Source organism: Amia ocellicauda, chromosome 21 (genome assembly GCF_036373705.1).
Source record: "Amia ocellicauda isolate fAmiCal2 chromosome 21, fAmiCal2.hap1, whole genome shotgun sequence".
NCBI lineage: Eukaryota > Metazoa > Chordata > Actinopteri > Amiiformes > Amiidae > Amia > Amia ocellicauda.
This window is the reverse complement of record NC_089870.1, coordinates 6,226,779-6,244,710: the sequence shown is the minus strand read 5'-3', so window position 1 is coordinate 6,244,710 and position 17,932 is coordinate 6,226,779. Positions and strand designations below refer to the sequence as shown.

Genomic DNA, 17,932 nt, shown 5'->3' with positions numbered 1-17,932 from the left:
ACACCAAACGAGCACGATGGGTCTCGTTTGTAAACTTTCTTATGTTCTTATGTTCTATACCTGTGTGTCATATTAAGCTTAACAGCTCAAGTACAGACTAATAGAATTGGACAGAAGTAAATGATGAAAAATGAAAAATTACAACTTTAATGAAAGAGTCAACCTTGGCTAAGTTATAGCTTAAAGACAACTGAACTGAAAAGCAGTTTAAGAACTACCAGAAAAAATGCAATAATTGTTCTGCTGACAGATGCGTCCCAAAACATGTCTGCTCTGGGAGGACAATTACAAAAGCTTCAAGAGAACATTACAATATATGACATTCCCTGTAATGAGTACAAAACATTCGTAAAGTCTGCAAATTACAATTACTCCTCAAGTCAATAATTGATGACCTTGTCATTGGAATGTGAGGGGAAAACTGGCACTAATTGGCTTTTGCCTGGATATGCACTCTCTGCCCCAGCTATTCTTAGCAAACTCCATGTTCCACTCAGCCTTGAACTCAGAAAACCACATGGCTTAATTCTGGACAGGAACATTACAGTTCTGCATTTGCCAGAAAAGGGGAAAAAACAGCTGTTTCTTATTTGTTACCCAAAAAAAAAAGTCTCCAAAGCTACAGGGTGTGTAAATGCGCAGGGTGGGATCCTGTGGCCTTCGTTGTGATGTCATTGGCCCACAACGATCTGATCTGTTCATCAGAGGCACGGCAACCACAACGATGCACGAATGTTCAGAAAAACAGAAATAAGGATGAAAACAGAAAACCAGCATCTGCAATTGCAATGGATACGCAGGCCAGAAAGACTTGAAGCTAAAAAGACAATGAATTAAAATGTATTCCAATTGCTTCAAATATCTTTTTATGGAGAAGAAACAGAACAAACTTTCATCTAAAAATCTGTTTTCAAAGAGCATTCTTCTGCCCAGGAACATACCTTTTCTGCAACAGTTAATTTCCTCCGCTTTGTGTTCTGGGCTATAAGCAGTTTGGAAAGTCCATGGTTTATCAGTATCAGGAGCGTTCCTTTTTAAAACACAGCTTGTGATGTGTACTTTCATCATACAAGCGAATAATTCAAATGAAAAGCAACCTATTACACTCCAGAAGACAGGAAGCAATCACTGGCAGGGATCTTATTAATTTTTTAGTTGTCAGCACAGATGAGGCAATACAGATGGCCACATGACTCACCTGCAGCAGCTCCGCGGCCCCGTCCGAGAGGCCGAACTCCCGCAGCACGCGAATCTGAATCTCGTAGCTCACTGTGGCGCCCTCCCCACAGTTCAGACCGTAGGCCCTCTGCACCTGGTCGGTGTGCCTCAACTCCTGCAGTCTTCGGATCATGTCCTTCACCACACTCAGCTTGGGGACTGGAAGGAAATTCAATAACGTAAGATTTCAAATCCCACATGGCGACATCCAAGATACATCCGGTAGATATCTGAAGTAATCATAGAGATGGAGAGGGATAAGTGGCCTTTGAACGCACTGCCAACAGCTCTACAGGAACTTTGAAGATTGTAATCATTCAAGGAGAGGGCCTTGTCACAGCTCGACCAAGTATCGTCCAGTTTTCACCGGTTAACTTTTCAAACAGTGAAACAAAAACAAAAAAAACGAACGGTGGATGTTATGAACAAGTGAGTCTGACTGGATTAACAGACAGAGGTGTGAAAAGGACTCCTTGAGCAAAAGTACATAAATGAATCCAAGTCTGCTGGCAGATTATGTAATACTAACCAAGATGTATTTAAAAATATTCAAGGTGGATACACATTTATGCCAAATTGTAACCTTACCTGAAGGCACCAGAGTATTGTACATTAGTAACCATTTCTAACAATAGTGTGAAACATTATGAAACACATGGCACGTGGTAATAAAGCAGCAGCTATTATTTTCACTGCACTAAGGGCTAGATTGAATGCTTCTTACTTTAGTCATCTGATGCAAGGTCAAAAATATACCCTGTAAGAAAGGCTACTTTGAGTGTGTGCAATGTGTGATGTGGGAGTTCTCTGTGACTCCTACATACAGTAATGAATAACTGCATAACAGTAATTTAACAAAAAACTGCCTTAGGGGAAAAAACTAATGTTCTGCTGATCTTGACAATGTTACAAATGAAAACTATGTTGATATTGCAGAGCAACTCTGGCAGACAAGCCAGAAGGAACAGTGCCCTTCACTGTAAAGCTGAGCTGCATAACTGGTACGTGTAGTACAGTGTGACCAATCCCATGTCCATACCATGAACCTTACCAGGTATTTCATTGGCTACCACGGACGGAGGGGCGGCCTGGCTGCCTGTGATTTGCTGGTGGTTGATCATGTGACAGCACTGGGGCACTGCGTTGTTGACCATGTAGAGTGTGTCAGGCACATTGGACATCCTCACCATCCGCAAGCGCACCAGGTCTGTCTGCTCCACCATCATCTCATCTAAAACAGACTACCAGGGCATCACAGTCAATAGCAGGACCCGGAAATCCACTTCTCTGATGCTTATGAAAGAGTATGATGAGTAAGAATTCCTCCCAAGCCTCAACATGCTCCTCAAACCTGCCAACACTGGAAAAACTCACATGGGCTTAGACATGTTTATCAATGGGAAGTGAGAAATGGGTTGTATGGTGAACACTCCAAATTGATAGTTTAGTTTGGTCTCTGTGACAAAGGATTTTAGGATTGTTGTATTTAGGGCTTCTAAACTAGATTACTTCTGCACCATGAATGATTTTGTTTCCCATCTCTGTGAGTTTGTAATGCACTGGTGTTTTTGAATGCAAGTCATCCTTGATAAAAGCATGAGCGAAATGAATAAAATAAAGAAAACTCATTTCAGTTGTGGAATAATGCAGACAAGCCCAATCTTGGAGTCTCCTCGGCAGCTCCTAATCTGTCCTTATGTTCCTACCTTGGCTTCCTCTACGTATGGGGAGAAGAGCCGGGGGCGCACGTAGATGCCGGCATTCTTCTGCCTTAACCAAGCGTTGGCCTTCCCACCCTCTGCTGTGGGCAACATGTCTGAAGGAGGAGTGCTGATCAGACCTCTCTTCATCTGGAGCATGAGAGGGAAAAAACACACATCAAGGACCTCATAAAAGACAAAGGAACCCAGTCAGAGTTAAGCCTCCAGACGTCTGGATATTTGGATATTTTCCATGCCTTAACTTTAAATCAGATGTCATTAATCACAAACAAACTTACATACATACCCCCCAAAAAAGTCCTACAAGAACCAAAATCAGTTGCTGCTTTCAAAGTTAAGTAGTGCTGAAAATGTGACCCCCAGTGGGCAGGACAGGAGCTCGGTTACACCAGTAATATACAGAAGTGCCTTTAATGTAATCCAGTATATTCATCGATCAGTGACAACCAGGATGATGGACTTGTCTACACAATAATATACATAAATTCAAATCAATTATTTTATTATACATCTGTTAAAAGTGAGAATCCACTTAGCAGTAATTACTGTAATTCTGCAGCTCTACAGCCATCAGCTATGTAAACTTTTGGACAACCCAATAAAGTCAACAGCTCGTCTCCCGCAGAAAAGACAGAGAGGTATAAACGCATTTATTAATCCTGTTAACATATGTACTGTAAGCCTGCCAGCTTTACAGTTAATATCCTAATACCTTCGAGTTCGGACAGGAGAGATTTATGGGCACGACCACAGATTTCAAGTTTTAATTGATGGTGTGGTCTAAATCGGAGGCTCCCAGATCTGAATTGATGATGCGGTGTGCTTTTGTAATCCAAATGGGATTCTTTAAATAGTGACCACAAACCCCACAGTTAAACCTTATCTGCTGCCACCTAGTGCTGCCTGCTATCCAACATTAGTATGTACATTTCTTGTACAGAGATTGGCATTAAAACATTAACAGCCATTATCAAAATTTAAACAGACAACAACAGCGAAATAATGCAACTTCCCAATAGACTCCCTTTAATGGAAGAAAAGGGAAAAGGGGGAGGTGGGGGGATGACAGGGGCGCGTTTTAAAACTCTTCTGCTCTTCAAATTATCATAATGTAATTTCCAAAGGGCCGGGATAAAAACCTTCCACAGAGTAAATACAATTACAGAAGACATATTGGCTACACTAGGCTGAAAACGTCCGATCTGCTGCTTCAGGAACTCCATGAACGCAACATCTCAATTTCCTCCCAGAGAAGAAATGGCTTCTGACAGCAGACAGCTTCTTTGGGGAGAGCCATGCATGGGGAAATGAAACCAGTGCAGACAATTCTGATCTCAGTCCTGACTGGGCATGCTATCCATTTAGGCAGGAATGCAGGCTGTGCGTGCTGCCATACATTTAGAACATCCCGTCCAACCTATATTTAAATAACCCTTCATAGATAGTCAGCCCTGACCAATCTCCGTTGAAATGCATTTTCTCCATATTAAACTATTTCTCATCAAATATTGAATGCTAAATGAATTACCAGCCTAAGCTCCTTTTAAGCTGCCTACAGAATTTATATTTATTTTGTGTATATTCTTGGGAATGAAAATGTGGATTATATAACTTTTAATAAGATGACTATTTGGACAATCGTGTGGGGGCTTCTCATAAGGACCCCTGGAAATTTGTTAAGGAAGAAATCCTATAAATCAAAAACAGAAAAGCAAATTCTGCCAAGTCCACACCTAGGGGGCAAAGAGTTGCTGATAATCAAGTCTTCTGAAACAAGACTGATGCAGGAATAAATGTACTTATTTTAGCCAGATTGAGATAAGCAAATCAACATATTTCACTGGGAGAAACTGCGGGGCATGTCTGAAGAATTATGTAAATACAGGTCATTATTTAAAATCTCAAAGCACTTTATCTACTACAGTATAGTATACAGACGCGTGAGACAGAGTAACTGACTAAGAAATTCATTAAATTCATTCAAAATACTGCCTTCATGTTTTTTTTTAAACAAGTTTTAAAAAGTGACAACTGTGAACTAGAACACATGTTTGCAGCCTGTCAACAGCTTAGTCTTAAATGTTGTGTATCCTTTGTATTAGAAAAAGAGAGGAAATGAATGAAAGGGGTACAATTTAGGCTGGGTGTACTTAATACTGGGGAAGGCCCACTCACTGTGTCGGACAGGACTTCGCTGTTGGTCGGCAGGATGTGCTCAATGCGAATGTACGGCAACAGAGGAGACAAGATCTCCTTCAGCTCCTCGATGTCCAGGTCTCTTCTTTTCACTCCTCGCTTGTTCACACTGTGAGCTGTGCCGCTCAGTAGGTTAGGCTCTGTCGCACAAACAGAACAGGACTCCCTTCAGAATGCAGCAGATAAACATGCCTAGTCCTGCACTTACCAGTGGAAAAGTTCTCCATGAAACGAATGTGACGAACCATATGGTGTTCGAGGGTTAGCAACTGATAAGCTGGGCTTTCGAAATTGAGCTCAATTGCTCATGTTAAACTATTATCCTCCCCCTCCCAAATGAACAGATCTCTAAAGAGTTTTCTTCATGCTTTGTGTAAAATAGATTTGTAAAGTGTCTTTATGGAAATTTTGTGTAACAGCCTTGACCCTTATTAAATAAAGGGGGGGGGGGGATGCATACAAATAAAAATAAGTGAAAAGAAAGACATACCCATGGGCCTAAAAATTCTTTTAAACAGATTGGATGAGAAAAATACTTGGAGTGTGACTGTTTTCACTTATGTTCTTTTCATTGAATGGTTGTATCCACTCAGGGCTTGCTAATATTATTTTAAGAATTTTGGTGAATAAATCACTGAACGCAGAGGTTGGGTTTCTTACCTCTGTCTGCCATTCTTTTAATAAGCTGGTGCTCTCCCCACTTGATGACATATTTGAGTATATCTTGCTCACTGGCCTGCAAGAAAACAGTAACTATTGTTATTCTTCACACTTTGAAAGGCACAAAGAAAAGAAAAAGAAAGCCAAAACCTCTCCTCCTGCTCAATTTTCTACCATCCGGTTAGGATAGATTTAAACTCAAATGTCAAGCCTGACAACAGCATTTTCCCCTCATGTTTCTTGATAATTTTAAATATTTGGCAATATTTGGTAATTGAATTAATAATGCTTCTCTTCACAGATTCTCCCAAGCCTTTCCTTCACCCTACACAGCCATCCTCTCCTTTTCCATTTTGCAGGTTTAACCAAAGAAAACAAAAATGAGAAAACTTCTTTATTTTGAAAACCTGGGGAACATGCTAATCAAATCATTCTGGGCGGTCTGGCAAAGATTTTCAATTTTGTCACACAGAAGGACACAATCCTGGAAAAGGCCCAAATAACAGTCAAACAGTGAGCTGTTATAGGCGGTTTCTATGCACGAGAACTGAAAGGCATTAAGTAAGATGATGTAATTCAGTTTTTTTGTGGATGGTTTGTAACAACCCATGCAGAAAACTGTATCAAACAGAATTTGACTGCAACTACCCATTTGTGTTTGGAAGAACCCATAAGCAAACAGTTTGCAGTATTGATAACGGCAGCCATAAACACTTGGGCAGAGAGCGGATATGTTATTCATTAGACCCTAAAAGAATGTACACATTCAGATTCACTGTCCAAGACATTACCAAGAGCTGCTATTTTTTATTTCATTTTTAGACCATAGACTACTTGACGAGAAAGCAGCAAAAAACTGACACAGTAAAACAAGCTGATACAGCAAATGAAAATTGTATCCTGCCATTTTGATACCACAGTCGTCCTAATTTCACCCCCAAACATCTGGCAAACAGTTTTCCAAACATTAGGAGGCCATGGCAAAATATAACTGTTTTGGGTGTCTGCAATGGAAACTCTGGTCAGATCAACCACTTCTAGAAGTCTGGGTAGAGTGAGCAATAAAAACTTTGCTCCCACTGAAAATAAACACCAAGCATCGCTCCTCTGAAAACAATGGGCCTTTGAATAAATGCATTCATTTGAAGACAACTTAAATCATTATTTGTGATTCCACCCTCGTAAAAATCAGAGATTCAAATAATTTGATTAAAAAAAAAAAAATCTTGGCTATAGCTCTTTGAAGCTCTCTTTTCCGAGCTGTCAGTGTGATTAATAATTTAATATGGAGAATTAACCTCAAAGAGACTGGTTTGTGGAGAGAATGTCACAGTATTCTAGATGGAGTTTAATTAAACTATGCACCCTGCTTCGTCTCCCACTCCTACCTGCATTGTGTATACATTATTTTACTAAAGAAAACCTTTCCTTAGAACTTGTGTGTGTATCCTATTTATTTCCTCAAATCTTTTTAGCATTGGAAAAGTGGGGATAGACAGAATATAACTATCACCACAAAGGATTTCTTGTCCCAGAAAGGTTTTGAACCATGGAAGATGAAATGGTAAGAATATAGAAAATTGAGCACTGTAGAATATAAGTAAGGTGTCCTTAGTTACAGATGTACTAATTTGACATATCAGTCCCAGTTAATGCATCTCCACACAGGTTTCTTACATATAAAACTGAAGGGTATAAATCTTGCTGAGTGAGAATGAATGTCTAACATTATAATTAATGATCACTTTGCTAGAGTGAGCTGACGGTACTTTAAAAAGTAGCCTCATCACCTGACAAACTACTCTGTGAATACCTAGTTGACATCAAAGTCATCCATTTACTGCAGACTTCTTTTGCATTTTCATCAGCTGAATAGCATGCCCCTTTCAAACTCGAACTGAATGATTTTTGGATGAAAACACAACTCAATGTTGATCAGCTTTAACATCATAACATAACATATTATTGTTAAATCTGGGCAGTTCTTGATAGTAAGGGTACCTGAGAAAATAAATACCAATGTGAGTTTAAAGGGCTCCTGATGGTCTGAGCTTTCCAACCGAGATATCTTTGTTAAGCACTGAATTTCCATGTTAGTAGGACCTGTGCACAACCATGTGTAAGTACCCTTTCATGGCAACCAAGCCTGTCAGACCATGGAAATATTTTCACATGTAAAACTATGTAAAAATTGGCTTCCTGATGCATAGGCTATTTACTGAAACTTTATAACATTTATTACATTATTTTTCCAACCTCCTAAATAAACACTGTGCTCTTAGGGTGCTTATACATGGCTGGTTACAGTACATACCAGTGCTACTGCAGAAACCCTGAAAAGCTAGTTTCCAGCAGGTCAACAGAGCAGTTACAACTTCTGTGTTTCAAATTTCTAAAAAATACTGGTGACTTACAAATCCAAGTCTCCCAAATTGGTTTTAAAATTAAGGTTTTGGGGGCACTAAAATGCATCGAGTGGGAAGGCTTACCTGCAGGTAGTCAGACTGGATGGCAGTGAGCAGGTGGTCCTTACTGAGCTCAAACAGGACATCTGAGGTCATGATGTGGCTGAATTCCTCGCAGAGGAAATGAAGAGCCTGCCGGTAGACCCACTTTGACCCATAGGGCTGAGAACTCCACTTCAGGATGGTGATGACTGAGTCTAAGGAAATGCTTTCCACAATGATGTCTTCACACCCTTTATAAAAAAAAAAAAAAAAAAAGGGGTGGGGGGGTGGGAGAAAAACAAAAATTTTAAATATAATTAAATATTTTCTGTAAGATGGGCCAACACTATTTTCACTAGGGGTATGAATCTTGAGTTCAAATGAGCTATACGTGTGGTGTGCTAAAATATATAATTAATTTATAAAATCACAATATGGCTGGTTTCACAGACACAAATTAGTACTAGTCATGGCCTTCCCAATGTTACTGTAGATAGTCAGACTAGTCTAGTGCTAATAGAGGTCTGTGTAACTGACCATTATAGGTTTCCAATATTTTTTGCAACAAAATATATAATACAGTTTGAAATGATGGCATATTAGAGGTATTAGTAAAGTTAGAGTCTTGGCTTCTGTAGGGAGTTTCAACCAATGCGGAACAAGACTTTGCATAAAAACATATGGTTATGATGACCACAATCTGCTGGAGATCAGTTTTGACAAGCTGTGATGACATCACGTGTCAACCTAAGCGGGATTCTGCCAGTGATCAAATTATTAGATCTGACAGGAGGAATCCAAATGTAGGGGCAAAACGCACTTCCCAAAGATAAATACCAATTTAAAAATACACCAAAGGGAAACCTTTAAAACTCCATGGAAATACTATCTGCCTATATAATATAATCTTTGATAATTTTTGAAATGGAAAACTTTTGATCATTCAAAATACCAGTTCATGAATTGGATCAGTCAGCACACAGGATAGGCCTAAGATAAAATAAAAAAATAAAGTAAATTAGGCTCCCAGTTCAGTGTAATTTTAGATAATGATATCTGCTTATTAACCAATCCAATAATTAAACTTAAAACATTTCATTACTCAGTTGCTTCTTAAGCCTTGACTTTCTTGTACTCCAGTGACCCAACAAAGCACAGAGAGGAATTTTAACCATCAGCCTTGAGAGTGACAGCTCTGTAACTGGGCCCCGCCACTAAACCTGTTTCTCATGGATGCTGTTACTTATTGATGTCAGCAGGACAATGGAAATTGTTCCCATGTCCCCACTCACAGGTATGCACTCCTCAGTTACAGTGTTACCAGAATCACAGTCTGTGGGATCTAATGAACACAGCACAACAGGAAGGCAAGATTTATGGCAGCCAACAGACATGTTGCTTAGCTAAGCTAGCAGCAATCCCAGACAAATAATCCTTAGCTGTACAAATTGACTGTACGCAGCACAAAAATGTTCATTAAAATGCAATGTGTGATAACAAAATGAGCACCTTAATCCTATCTGAATGGTCATAAGACTGTAGCAACTAATGTGTTTTTACCAACCTCTGTGTAAATCCTCTGAAAAGCAGATGAATGTGTGTATTACTGTAAATTGGGATATTTTAAGAATACAGCACTGGCTTTATTGTAAGGGAAAAAAGTATTCTAAGTCCTTACATGGTCACCCTTCAACAGCAGCCTCATAGCCTGCTTCTGCCGATTAAGACTAACAGCCTGGTTCTCTATGCGGCCTGTTCACGCTTTATATTAATATCGTTCTAAAGTGTCTCTCATTGATATCTGCAGGGTACAACCAAAAGATCTAATCGCAGCCACAAATCGTACACACTTTTATCTGAACAGAACAGCCATTGTCAGCAGGATTGTGGTAACTTTTAGATCATCAGGAGATTACTAAATGCCAAAATCGATACTGGATCTTGTACTTTTCCGGATTGCTACAATGAACTAATTTAGAGCTAAAGCATTGCAACCCAAGGTTTGCATGTGTGCGGGATGGCTATCGCTGCTCAACGGCGCTTTTTCTTCCTGTGACATAGGTGTACTGTGCTTCCAGCTAAGAGCTAATCACAATGACAAGACATGCATCTCAAAGCAGTAAAATAAAAAAAATAAAAAATACAAAGTTTTAATTGAAAATAGTCTTTAGTGGTCAGCTCTATTTTAATACATTAAAACCAGGTGAAACGTAAGGTGTGAGAGGAAAGTTTAAAACTAAAACTTGTGAATAAAGAGTGCAACTCTTTGTGACTTTCCTCCTGCACTGATTTATGGGTAATCTGACAGAACAAATAACATAAAATGGGTTGAGAGTGTAAATAAATATTGTACAGTTTTCCATTGTTTTATATTAGAATACATACCACTCATTCACAATGGCCTTTTTCTTTTTTTTGTTGGTTTGTTTCTCTCAAAGTAAAGAATGGGACTTAAGCCACTGTAATGGTGGAAATGTCATTTTAACTCCACAGTTCTAAAGCACTCAATTCTCTCAGACAATACTAGGTCCATTTTTTACCCCTACATAAGCATGTTTCCCCCCTTTTTTTGGTGCCTTTCTTAAATACGAGTGCATACCAGAACAGCAGGCATCGGTTAGCTCTGTTCCCAACATCCCCACAAGAATGCCTTTGATATGATCACACGTTCAGCCCTCACCACTAATTCAGCAGACACACAATAGGCAACCAAACAAATGGGAAAGAAAAAGAAAAAGAAAACAAAAACCAAAAACATAAATATGAAAATATCTGAAGATGCAGCCCAGAGCGAGATTCAGCATTCAGCACTCCAGCAGTAACCGAAGCTGCACACAACACGACAAGGGGAATCTGAATGGGGACAAAGTTTTGTTTTCATATTGCCGATTGGATTCCCTTCCTCTCTTCCCTCCGTTCCTGCTGCAGCCAGGAGTCACCTTTTTTTGGGGAGAAGTGGAGTTGAAGGAGCTGTCAATCATTCCCGCTATGTCTACAGCCAACAGCACTAGCATTAATAGTGGCCCCAGCTCTCAGGGGCTCAATTCTCAATTGTGACGAATCACAAAGCAATCTAAAACCGGCTCCAGTTGCTGTGATGGGTGGGGACAGGAAACTTCACACAGAGTGAAGGCTGAAAACTCTTTCTGAACACCGTCAAATGAGTTGGGTCAAGGCTGATTATGTATTTAAGAGATGAGGGATCTTAAAGACTCACATTTCCTCTCACAATGAGATTAGATGAACCTCTTCTGAATAGAACTGCTTTGATCAACAACAACAACAAAGGAAAAGGCAGCCTTTGATTCAGGTGTACAAAGAGAAAGATTTGTTTAGACATTTTTAGCCTTGAATGTACAGTCTCAGCCAGTTTGGAATAATTAAACTGCTGTGCAAAATGTGAGGATGAAAAGGGACACTTTTAAAATAGTACAAAACGACAAACCAAGAAAATAACTAAACATAGATCTAAACCTAAAGGATTTTTTTTTAAAGTGAGATTAAGATGAAGGTGTCCTGCTTATTTATATACAGTATCTGAGATATCAAAACAGAAGAGATTGATGACCAGGCAGAGTAGAAGGCACGGATGTCTGAAACCCACTTCACAATGCAGGCACATTGCACTGCTCTGAAATGTCAGATCTGCTTATGCTGATGTCTGCACTAAAAACAGCTCTTTGTGGCTGGAACCAAGCAGGATGCAACATGAATAAGATCTATACTATCAATATCAGTACACTGAGGAAATCATATCTCTGTATAAGGTATCTCTTTTGTTACTTCAGATTCTTTGAAATTGCAAATCTTGAAATCAGAAAAGTGATTTCCGTAAATGTGTATTTTTTTTTGTTTTGCCTTTCTTGAAATTCTACAAATCTGTATTTAGGATTTCAATTCAGCAAAAATGACCCAATTGTCAATTCTGATTGGGCTGCAATGGACTAAATGAGTCCATAAAACCAATTCTCTGCCTGGATCAGTAGTTTAGATTGACTATTGCAAACATTTTTTTTTTTTTTTTTTTTTAGACATTAGGAATAGAAAGCCCTTGTAAGAAGCCATCAATTCAATGCTGGTCCTATGCATCTGTGCCCAAGTCACGTTAGATTTACTTTACAGATCCTAACCTTTCCCGAGATTCCCGTGCAGTGACAAGCTGGAGCTGAAGTTACATTCCTTGTGTGACTAAAGACACATTGACAGAACTAAGCGCCTTCCAATTCCAGCTTTGTCCTGTATTTTGTTCGTTTTCAAAGGTCAAACTTACACGTAAATTACATTTGGGGTTTTTAATTTGAACTTGGTAAGTTTCAATAGCACAATAGGTTGCCTTTTCTTAAATCATAGGTCAGCTCATTCATTTTTACAAGCATCCAACTCGAAAAAGGGGAAATATATATACAAGTGTCTGAAACACTATTGGAGCAGAAGATTACACTGTGGAGCAATTATGTTAACTGGCGGCAAGGAGGAGATTTTCAACAGAAGCTTTTAAACGACCAAGAGTAGCATACCTGCCCTGGGGTTATGTGTAATGTATGACAGGGCCTCTAGAAAGGATTACAATAAACTAGCTAATATATGAGGGATTTAAAAAAAGTGTGCAGTTCAATTTAACTCACTGAAGTAGAGAAAATGGTACATGGTGCTTCCTGCTTTTTAATTGCATGCTTTTTTAAGTGCAGAACAATCTCTTAAACACTTCCAGAAACGAGCACGCCACATCAATTAGTCTTTCAAAGCACTTTTTATTTTGTCTTATTGAATGTTCCATGTAAATGATCCCCCATTCATAGGTGGCCGTCCATTGATGTGCATTAGCCTTTCGTAATAACTCTTTCTTTTATTTTCCCCCTGATGTCAAAGCATAGAAGAATTTGTAAGGTTTCACCAAAGTAGTCTGAGTTCATGGCTCCCTCTGGATGTAGGTCTTTCCGAAGGCAAAGTGTGACACCAGCTGATTGGTTAAATTCCCCTCCCACTGCTTCAATCATTAAGGTGGACAGTCCCGATTCCTCTGAGCAAGCTGTCATGGTCAGTAAAACAAGTATTTTTCAGCATTTTCATTTCATAATGAAATTGGGACCAGCACTTTATTTAAAAGTGGTATATTAATTAATTGCAAGCTGGTCAACATTAGATCAAAGATGATAAATGATTTAAATTCACAATGGTACCTCTCTGGACCAACGTGTGGACAAACCTTGGCCTCACAATATTATAGCAGTCATCCCTGCAGCAACATCATCTAGGTTAATTGAATTTCAGGTGTGTTTAAAGATTTTAGTGTAGCGCAAACCAATTGTGTGTAAATTGAAGAATTACGTCTGACATGAAACAACGCAGAAACTCAACTATTTAACGGAGCCAAAGCAAGATAAATTGGGTATTAGTATAATAAAGAAATGTGATGGTATGGTATGGGATCCTTTAATGCACAATTGATTTGATTTTAATCATATTATCCTGACTTGACAGATTTAATGAGCATCCAAGAAGCAAAATTGATTTCTTTTTCCGAATGAATTTGATGGTCTCGCTTCTCTGAAGAGTACTCCCTCTTTTGCAGGGATGTTGCAGCCAGTGATCGAATACCTTTTGTTAGAAAAGTACAGCCACAGTAGTCTCCTATTTCCAACACATTTTTACATTAATGCACTGTCAACCTGTATCCTCCAGCATATCTGTAAGCGGGAGGAGGGGTCCACCCCAGGGATAGCCAGCAGACAGTCCTCCAGCAGAAGAACCATTAAATCTCTTAGAAGATTTATCATGTGGAAATTGACAGACAACGTTAATATGGACAGCTTGCAGACTGGACATCTGGAAATTTCTCCATAGATATATACTCCAAAGGGCTATATAGCAGATATTTATACGCCACTGTGTATTGGAGAATTGGCACAAACTTACTTGGTTAAAATATAAAATTCAATATCAAATGATGCGCAAGGTAATTCATGTCCCACTACACAAATGACACTGATGTCCAGAATAAAGAAGAAACAGTTAATAGTTATAGGGAACAGGGTTTCCCACAGTTATATTCAGTCAAGTCGGCCCACCTGGCCAAATAAATGTGTGAACACTGGGGGGGGGGGGGGGGAAGTAAAAACAAAATATTGAAAATTGAAGCTCTCTTGCTCCCACTCTCGACCTCCACTCTCATCCGCTATGTCAAACACCCCCACCCCGTCAACAAATTAAATGGACCACCATGCATGTTTTAAGTGAAACCTTGGTGATACTAAATATCTTCACCCTTTCTTATATACTTGAAAATGAACAATGCATGTAATGTGAGCGTTATTTTAAATCGAGAAAGATTTCTCTCTTCAGTAATGAGGAAAGCTAACAGCCTTGTTCACAATCAGTCAAGTCTGATGTCCTTCTAACCCTCATGCTCTCCGTACTAAAATGTGTTATACAAGAGCTGGATTAGTTATATGACTGGGGTTCCTAACTTTTTTTTTTTACCCTGTTAAAGCAATGAGTCCTCTGCCTTGTATCCTAATTATATTCTAGTGACATTTTCCAAAAGATGCGTCACTGTTTTTGAAGATCAAATGCAGACTAATGAGCTTACGCAAGCTTCTGCCAACTGGCGGTGTTTTCACAATGCCCAGAATGAACACTTGCTATGGCACAAAATAACGCAAAGAGAGGAGGATCATTTAACACACCTACAAAGAATGAGATAAGGACATGGCGAGCAGGTGTGAAAGGGCTGTTCTAGGGGAGATCTTGGAGCACAGCTAGCTTTTCTCTATGGAGCTGCAGTAACTGCACTGAGGACCTGAAGGCCCATGGATGCTCTCTGCTCAAGGTGGCCCAAAAGAGCAAAGCGACCAGCAACAAGAGTTTGGAGGAGAAGGAAATACCGTCTCCAATTCTCAACAGTGAGTCGGAAGTATAATTTGCTTGTGCATTCCCAATGACATCACCTGTACTGTACTCTGAGTGGCTAGTCACTGCCCCCAAAAAAAGGAAAAATAAATAATACATACAGAATGTAGAATAGGAATGTATGATTGGGGGGTTGAAGTTAATTTTACACTCCAGCCAGGGGAAAATAAATAAATCCAGCACAAAGTCACGAAAGAATGTGCGTCATGAGTGTCTCTCTGCCCCACCCCAGTGAGCTCTAATTAACTGCACTGGCCTAAGAGAGGGAGAGAGCGGGAGAAAGAAAGAGAAAGCACAAGGGCACTGACACACAAAGGCCACAGCTGGAACAAATAAGGATTTAACTTGACTCGTCAATCACAATGGCAGGACGCACAATCGGAGAGTGCGAGATAAAAGGTGCACATGCTGTCAGGAAAGACAAAGGCCGAACACTAGGGTTTCGGTAGCGGTAAACAAAATTGGAAGAATCGGGATCGGAACGGTTTTTCGGCAGGGTAATGCATGACAGTATAAACCTCCTGTGACAGGGATTAGGTACTCTCTGCGGAGGTCTGGAAATTGATGGTGCCCATTTACCTGCATCATTGTGGAAAAGTGGTCTGATCACTCTCATCATGAGTGAACCTCCCAGTCATGGTTAAAAATAGTCCTGCTTGGAAGGGAAACATCAGCTGAACCTCATAAGGATCTTTGCAGATTTTCTCTGAACATACGATCATCTTCGGGAAGAGAAAAACCTCCCATCTCCCTAGTTACACAGCCATTAGCAATCTGTTCATTGCTGTGGGAGCTTTTCTAATTTGATCAATAAGCTACAGGACTGCTGCAAAAATGACAAAGGAATACCTGCCATGCATTTATTTACATTTGCATAACTCTCCCATACTGCGAGGTGCAATGTATTTTTAAACACACAGAAGGGAAAGAAAAAAAAAAAAAAACTCTGCAGAGAGCATTTTTCTGCTGTGATCTGACAGCTTTAAACTGACTAACACATAAGCTCATTTGCACTTCTGAAAACCATGCTTATTTTCGGAAAAGACTGTCGGTTAAAATGATTTCCATGCAGATGATGGAGTAGGAATGCAAACGTGAAAGGACACTTTTTTTTTTTTTTACAGTTTTCATTTTTTAGAAGGTCAGATTTGCAATCCTACCTTTAAATCTCATTCTCAGTCATCCCTAGGGCCAGTGTGCCACAGCGACGCTGGAGCCAGCACAGAACGTAACAAGAATTATGACACTGATTGGTACCCAATTGTAACAAACTTAAGACAAATGTGCAGCGCTGCAACAAGCCTCTCGTTGTACATTACTGCTGTAGAGCAGTCTTTTAATATATACGGTAATCCCTTTAGATCCATGTAAGGTTCAGTAATGTGTGCTTAGTGGAGTAGTTAAATAGATGCATGCATAGAACTGCATGATTATACAAGCAGTCCAGCTCACAGGATGGCATGACCTTTATTTACTACTGGACAATTTACACATCTCAAACCGTTCGGGGCATTAAAATGAAACTGTGACATTTGGGCTCTTGTAAACGTAAAGGACTGCACTTCTTGCATGTAAATAAAAGCTTGAGGAAAGCTTGAGGAAATATCCAAGACCCACTGCTCGCAAGACAGTTGTGTATATTGTGTAGCAATATAGTGGTACCTATTATTCACCCAAAAAAAAAAAAAAAAAAAAAAAAATCTTAGTTGTGCGAGGTAAATTCAATGGAATGTGCAGCAGGAAATCAGGGTGGAAATTAAGAACATTTAACAAATACATAGATTGCGTTTGTTTGGATGTAGCGGTTAACAGCTGCCCAAGTGTAAATTACTGCCTCAGCCCTTTAATCCCAATCTCTATTCTTTAAACATACATTCCATTTCACATTAATGGAACTTCAAACATGCAGTTTTGTCATAATGAGTCATTCGGATCTTGTTCTTGATCATAGTTTGGGCCCTGTGTTTCAAGCGACCTGCTTTCTCAGACTGCACTTCATTCCTCCCACCACAAAGTGGTCATATAAGCTGCTTAATTAAACCACTTATTGATTAATAAATCTCCAGATTAGTCATTCTATTAATGCATATTCGTGTGCGGATTAAGGGGCAGTAGCTACAGACTTTTACATAATCATGCATGCCTTTATTAGCAATAAGTCTTATTCAATATTATTTATTAGATGTTTATTAGACTGTATTGCACTTTTATAATGCTCTTCTGTTTTGTAAGTCACCCTGGGTAGGGGCATCTGCTAAGAATTAAATAGTAATATTATTATTATTATTATTAATTTTCAGTTTTCTAGTAGGAACCCCTAATTTGTCAACAAAATCATATCAAACCAGCACAAACCTTTTATATTTTATTTTTTAACATTGCGTAACATTACACTGATGGGTTTTTCCCCCATATCTGAAAACGTCTGAATGCCAGTATTTGAAATAACTCACAAAATGTGTGTTCCTTTATTGAAATAACCCACTTCTTCCAAGAGTGGGACTGAAAGACTACAGAGTGTGCACACGTGCAATGGGAATTGTTGTGCCGTTGGCTTTTGTTCACATACTACTACTATTAGAACTTATTATAAAAGTAATAATTAAATTATATTACTACTATCATCAAGTTTTAACTGCAAGCTCTTTGCATTCTAGCCTACTCTTTCATCATCTCTGTCCAATGTAAACCACTTATAAACCCCTGTTCATTAGTTGAATGATCCTTTATAGCACCTCTTTCAGCACATTCAGTAATATTTAAATAAACCCACTATTTTTT

The 17,932-nt window shown here is 39.2% G+C and overlaps 1 protein-coding gene across 1 annotated transcript in view; it reads right to left on the bottom strand.

Moving 5' to 3' along the window:
- Nucleotides 1-17,932, bottom strand: part of btbd7 (BTB (POZ) domain containing 7) — a 71,225-nt gene that overhangs the window by 10,137 nt on the left and 43,156 nt on the right. Inside the window, exons 4-9 of the mRNA XM_066694491.1 lie at nucleotides 8,285-8,493; nucleotides 5,796-5,871; nucleotides 5,115-5,275; nucleotides 2,925-3,068; nucleotides 2,270-2,459; nucleotides 1,199-1,377 (exon numbers count right to left, since the gene is read on the bottom strand). Of these exons, the coding sequence (XP_066550588.1) occupies nucleotides 1,199-1,377; nucleotides 2,270-2,459; nucleotides 2,925-3,068; nucleotides 5,115-5,275; nucleotides 5,796-5,871; nucleotides 8,285-8,493 (959 nt within the window). The remainder of the gene's footprint in view (nucleotides 1-1,198; nucleotides 1,378-2,269; nucleotides 2,460-2,924; nucleotides 3,069-5,114; nucleotides 5,276-5,795; nucleotides 5,872-8,284; nucleotides 8,494-17,932) is intronic.